Below are 5,715 nucleotides of genomic sequence, written 5' to 3'. Positions count from 1 at the left end.
TGACTTAATGGGGACAAGACTTCCATCATCTTTATGCTGCCCTCCATCAACTGTTTGTAATGACTTGGATTATAATGTTTGTCGTCTGGAATGGGGTTTGAAAAATGGTCCACATTCTCACATTGATGACTAATGATTTTTATAATTTACATATATACATGTATCTACTTTATCGCTTCGTGGAACTTATCATAAATTATTATTATTATTATTATTATTATTATTATTATTCAAAGCGATTAATTAAAGGATCCGATTTATTTTTATTACAATTTTAATCATGAAAGCTATCAATATAATTATCTAAACTTTGCTCCATAAACTTATCATTCAGGAACAGGAATTTACAAAACTGACATTTTAGCTCGATTTATCCCTGAACTTGTAATCCATGTGCAATTAACTCAAAAATACTTTGAATTTGTCAGAATTTTCACGTCAATTTTGGCTTTTTACGACGAATTGAACGTTAATTACAAGTTCTAAGGATAAATTGAGCTAAAAGGCCGATTTTGTAGCATTTTAATCTCGAATAATAAATTTAAAGAGCAAACTGTACTTTGTTCCTTATTTAAATGTAGAGGATTTGAAATTAATATATATTATACAATTATTCATCTATTCTCTAAAATTTACTCCCTCCGTCCTATATATATATAATCTCATTTTCTTTTTTCATCCATTCCAAAAAATAGTCCCATTTCCTTTTTTGAAAGATAATTTATTATATAATTTCTTAATGTACCCCTATTTAATATACATCTCTATTCTCAATTATACATACATCATTTAATATTGTAAAGGGATAGTTTTGGAAAAAGCTAAACAAAAAATATAGTTTAACTATGTGAAAGTCAAACTAGGTCTATATATATGGAACGTAAGGAGTATATTTTAGTAGGATGTGTCCTTCGAGACTCAGATGGTGTCTTCATCCCAAGCCTTCAGAAGCGTCTGTGAGAGGCGCGTCCTCAAAAAGCGCTGCTGAAGCCAAATCTATTCGTGAGGCGTTGAGTTGGAGCAAGTCTCACTCATGGAATATCTGGTGGCTGCAGCTATTAACAACCTTTCTTATCAAGATGATCCCGGTTTTGGTGCTCTTATAGTAGATTGTAAATCTCTTTTGACAGAGATATCTGGTGTTGTTCTTGGTTTTACTCGTTGATATAAGAATGGTCTAGCCCAAAGCTTAGCAAAGGCAACTTATTCTTTGTCTGATCAGGTTGAATCCTTTGGTTCATCTCCTATTTGTATTGTCAATATTTCAGGGTTTGAAAGCGTTTAGTAATCCAATCATATTATGTCTTCAAAAAAATTTATATTTTAGAGAATTTTGATTTTTTTTAGCATTTCTTTTTAATTTTTGAATACAGTAAAGAAAGAATATACTTAATATGAATTAATTAAACAATTGATAGATGATTAATTTGTTATCATGAAAAAGCCAAAAAAAAAAAAAAATCTTTTACACATGATATTTAAAAAGATATATTGAATTATTTTTCTTTGGCTCATAAAGTATTCGTAATTTTACCATATAAATTTTTTATTTATCAAAAGAATTTAATTGTTACCATATATAGTCTTGCTTAGGAATCATCATTTCCTTTGAATTTTCTTATCAAATTCAAGGCTTATATCTATTTCCTTTCGTTTTCCCTTTTCTTAATTTACCTTTTCTTTTTCCTGTCATGAATATGTTGTAAACAATTAGAATTTTTAGAAAGGCTAAATAAAAAAACAAAAAAGCTTGAACTTTCATGTTTTTGACAAATTTAGTTAATATTTTTAATTTTTTTAGTTATTACCTCATATGTTTTTTTCTTATCAATTATGGCATTCGTCCAAAGTCCATCAGTTTGTTGCTTCTTTGGTTGTTAATTGGTCCCACAGTAAGCCAGTTCACATCCAGTGACTATTCTTTAGTATTCATCCTTATTTTTAGAATCTCTAAGTTGGAAGATTGTATTGTTGAGACAATCTCATTTCCATCCCACCGCAAACTTACAAAAATTTGTATAATTTTACAGTTGGCTAAACCTATAAAAAAATACTTTCAACTATATGATTTGTTGCAAAATCACTATAATTTGACCTTTATACCTCCAGCACTCCTATTTTGAAATATAAATATATTAGCACAGGATTAGAATTTAGAATAAAATAGTATTATTATGGACTCGTAGCTTGACCTTGAATTAACTTGACGCAAGGGATTCATACACACCATTTTGATAAAACAATTTACTCTCCTAAATTTTCCTCTCTGCCTTCAACGATTACTCTTCTAAACAGATAGTTGATGGTATTTTTCATAGATTTAGCCATTACAATTAATGGATTCTTGATGGACCCTCATCAAGTAAGTCGTAATACAGCAACCCAAGGTCCAACAAGTAGATTTCTTTCCTTTCGAAGCTACATCAATCGACCACATCTAATCGAATTCTGGATGAAAGCCATAATTGATAATAAAAATAAATATAAGATATTGATTGCAAAAATTAAATATATTGGCCAAATTTGAAAAGAAAAATCAAAAGTTGAAGCTTTTTTTTTCTTTGGTGATTATTAGCCTAATTAGAAATGAATTTTAACTTCGCCCAAAGTGTGGATTATGATTAGTTAACTTAACTATTATAATACACAACATCTATCAAGTGAAGACTCAATGGATTTTTTTTTTTAATTTTTCCAGGCATGAAAAGGGAATAGGCTTGAACATAAACATCCCTACAACACAATAATTCCAACTACAAATTTGGCATCAGATACACAATTTCCTAAGAACAAAAGCAAAGGTTATGGGATTAATTTCTTCTTTAGCAATTTCCTCATCTACAATCCTGGCAAAAATCTCAAACAAAGTGTCTAAAATTCCATCTCCAAAATGATGGGAAATCATTGGTTCTTGAATTGCCCTAACTGTCATTGCAACTTCTTCTCCAAACTTTCCTTCAACTTTCTCATAGTCTTTATCAGTCTCAAGCATCTCCAATCGAATCAATTCAAAAGAACCTTCCCTCCTTATCTCAGCTTCAATTTCATCTCTGGATGGTGCATAAAAATGCACATCATAAGAATCAAGCTTTTCCTTCTCGATTTCTCCCTGTAATAAGAGTATGATATTCATAAGACTTGTCGAGCCAGGAAGAAGAAGAAGAAGAATAAGAAGAAGAAGAAGAAGAAGAAGAACCTGAGAAACCAAAATGGCAAGGGATCTTGAAAGAAGTTCCCAATAGAAAGAATTGCCTCTGTCGACATGATGAGGACCTATTCTTCCCAACATGATCAACGCCATGTAACCTCCAGAGATAAGTTCTTTCGACCTTGAGTGAAGGAATGAGAAGAAGTCCTCCTGGAATTGAATTTCATATGCTTGGGATACAAGTGGAGGACTAGATTCTGAAATGTGAACTTTGCCTTTATTTATTGGCTTTCCTTCCTTATCATAAAGCATTGGAGGAACCTGCATCATCATTTGGTAACTGCCTGTCATCTTTTTAGCGTTCAAAATGTTTGGTCTCATCATCCGTTGCCACCTTTCAGCATATAGCTTTTTTTTTTTTTTCCTTTTTATTTTAAATATGGAATAATTATCCATTGAATAAATAGTTGACAATTTCACTTTTTTGTTGAAATTATAATTATACATAATAATTTATTGCCTCAAGGAAATGAAATATTTAGTATATAGGACATATACTTTTCGAAAGCCAACAAGCCACATGCAGGGGAACTCCCACGTATGGTTCTGGCCGGGGTTTCCAGAGGTACATGTATTTTGAAATATAAATTTTTATATAAACAAAAATTATTTTATTCAATTTTTCAAATCAAGCGTCCAATCAGGTAGGACCGGTTGTATTGAGAGGTGGGAGATCTCTGAGTTCCAGTTCTCTCGAACACAATCGTTTTTATCAATTTAGTATCAATTTAGTGAGGAAAAGGTTACCTTATTGTGTAACTCGCAATATTATTTGATCCATTAAACTTTTCTATGAATGAAAAAAAAAAAGAATTCTCCAAATCTAGTAAAGGAAAATTTCATATTTATTTTACTAATATCTGCTTCATTTGTTGAATTTCCATAAAAAAATCTCCGATTCAAATCTTAGATGGGCTGAAAAGATTTATTGAAAAGAAAATAGTTACCCCTTACAGCACAACTCATTTCAATTCCAACATAAAAGAAAAAGAAACAAAAAGAAATGTCTCGTAATTTCCAATGTACAGAAAAAAGAAATAGATTTTTTTTTAAAGAAAAGGGAAAAAAAAGTCTTTATATCTAATTCTTTTCTTTTTTGGTTAAAAAAATTAAATTTTCTTTCCATTTTGGTTTGAACTGCAGAATTGCAACGTATTACTCTTTTTTTTTTTTTTTTTAAATTCAAATTACAGAAGAGGGGGATAATGGGAGCTAGTGCCCATCCCCAAATACGGATTAATTACATACGTGAATTGATTTGAATTAATTACATATGCATTAAACATGAATCAAAACTCAAAAAAAAAAAAAAGGATTGAAGAAGAAAAGAAAAATCAAAAGATTAGGAAAAGAATCTAACCTTGGAAAGCCAGTGCAAACTGAAAGAAGAGTAGACAAAATGCAAGCAATTATTGGGGAAAAGTCTACCATAAAAAGAACCAGGATAGCCTGCAATGAAAACATTACTACTGTTTCTTTCTTTCCTTAGGTCTCTGTAGAAATCTGGCAACGACTTAAACACTGAATTGAAGTCGTTTGTTGGAAGATCATTAAGATAAACTCTGATTTCTGGTGTTGGACTCATCACTTCACAATTTATTGCTTCAATGGCTTCCACAATATCTTTGACAATTGATAGTGTGTTAGGTCCAGATGAGCAACCCAAATCAGCCACACCAAAGCTCTTTGGTGTTAGTGCAAGATAGACTTCTTTTAATGCTTCTATAGTCATGTACTTGACCATATCAGATGCCTTCTTCTGTTATTCAAAAACATAAATAAAAAACAAATGGAGATAAAAGAAAAAAAATGAAAAAACGGAAACAGGGTTTTGTCCCAAAATCCAGCTTATAGCACAGTAGATCAGAAATTTAAATTCTGATATCTTTACTTGTCAGTTGACATAGTTTTTAGAATGTACAGAAAAAAGAAATAAAGGGGTTGAAAGAGGAGAAACTGAACCTGGAAATGGGAGTTCTTCGAATAGCTATAATCCCCTAAGCCTTCTCTCATGTGGAAGAGTTTCTCAACATCCATTTTCAGTGGCTCCTAAGATTGGCTGATGGGAGCCTTTTGGTGGTCTTTTACCTCCTTTTAAAGGAAATACAAGCCCTTTTTGCTCCTGTCTTTTAATTTAATAATATATATTTTTAATCATGGTAGTTCATGATATATTTTTGTCTGGGGTGCTAATAAGTGACATGATGATAATGATTACAATTTGTTGGCTACCCATATATAAGCCAAGCTGGTTTCTCATATTTGTCTTTCATTTTTTATTTTTTGGTAGAATGTATTAGAAATTTATTCTATATTTTGATTTATTGGGTGTATTTTATTGGTTTTTCTTAAAATTCATTGTTTGGTAGTGAATAGTGATGATTTTATTAACTTTTGGTTCTCATTAAAATAGAATAATTTAAAAATTTACGTTTCCTAATTAATTAATTAAATGGAGAGAGAAACATTTGCCTTTTATTCCCCTTTAATTGGAATTTAAACCTTTA

The 5,715-nt window shown here is 30.7% G+C and overlaps 1 protein-coding gene across 1 annotated transcript; it reads right to left on the bottom strand.

Annotated features, from left to right (window-relative positions):
- Positions 1-2,661: 2,661 nt before the first annotated feature.
- Positions 2,662-5,326, bottom strand: LOC149496744 (putative methyltransferase TCM_000336). The gene is made up of 4 exons (XM_089720065.1): positions 5,171-5,326; positions 4,569-4,967; positions 3,197-3,469; positions 2,662-3,109 (listed from the first exon to the last, which is right to left on the bottom strand). The coding sequence occupies exons 1-4, from the start codon at positions 5,243-5,245 to the stop codon at positions 2,768-2,770; spliced, it is 1,089 nt and encodes a 362-aa protein (XP_089576191.1). The 5' UTR covers positions 5,246-5,326; the 3' UTR covers positions 2,662-2,767.
- Positions 5,327-5,715: the final 389 nt, after the last annotated feature.

Source organism: Jatropha curcas, chromosome 4 (assembly GCF_041381405.1).
Source record: "Jatropha curcas cultivar XTBG-Jc1 chromosome 4, XTBG_Jcur_1.0, whole genome shotgun sequence".
Classification (NCBI taxonomy): domain Eukaryota; kingdom Viridiplantae; phylum Streptophyta; class Magnoliopsida; order Malpighiales; family Euphorbiaceae; genus Jatropha; species Jatropha curcas.
Note: the sequence above shows the minus strand (reverse complement) of the source record. Positions and strands in the feature narration are given on the sequence as shown.

Excerpts from the sequence above, each read along its gene's own strand:
- LOC149496744 (XM_089720065.1), bottom strand. The coding sequence starts at position 5,245 with ATGGATGTTGAGAAACTCTTCCACATGAGAGAAGGCTTAGGGGATTAT. Across the intron at positions 4,968-5,170 it reads CGAAGAACTCCCATTTCCAG|AAGAAGGCATCTGATATGGT; the intron begins GTTCAGTTTCTC and ends TTTGAATAACAG. Across the intron at positions 3,470-4,568 it reads GTTTGCACTGGCTTTCCAAG|GTTCCTCCAATGCTTTATGA; the intron begins GTTAGATTCTTT and ends ATGATGATGCAG.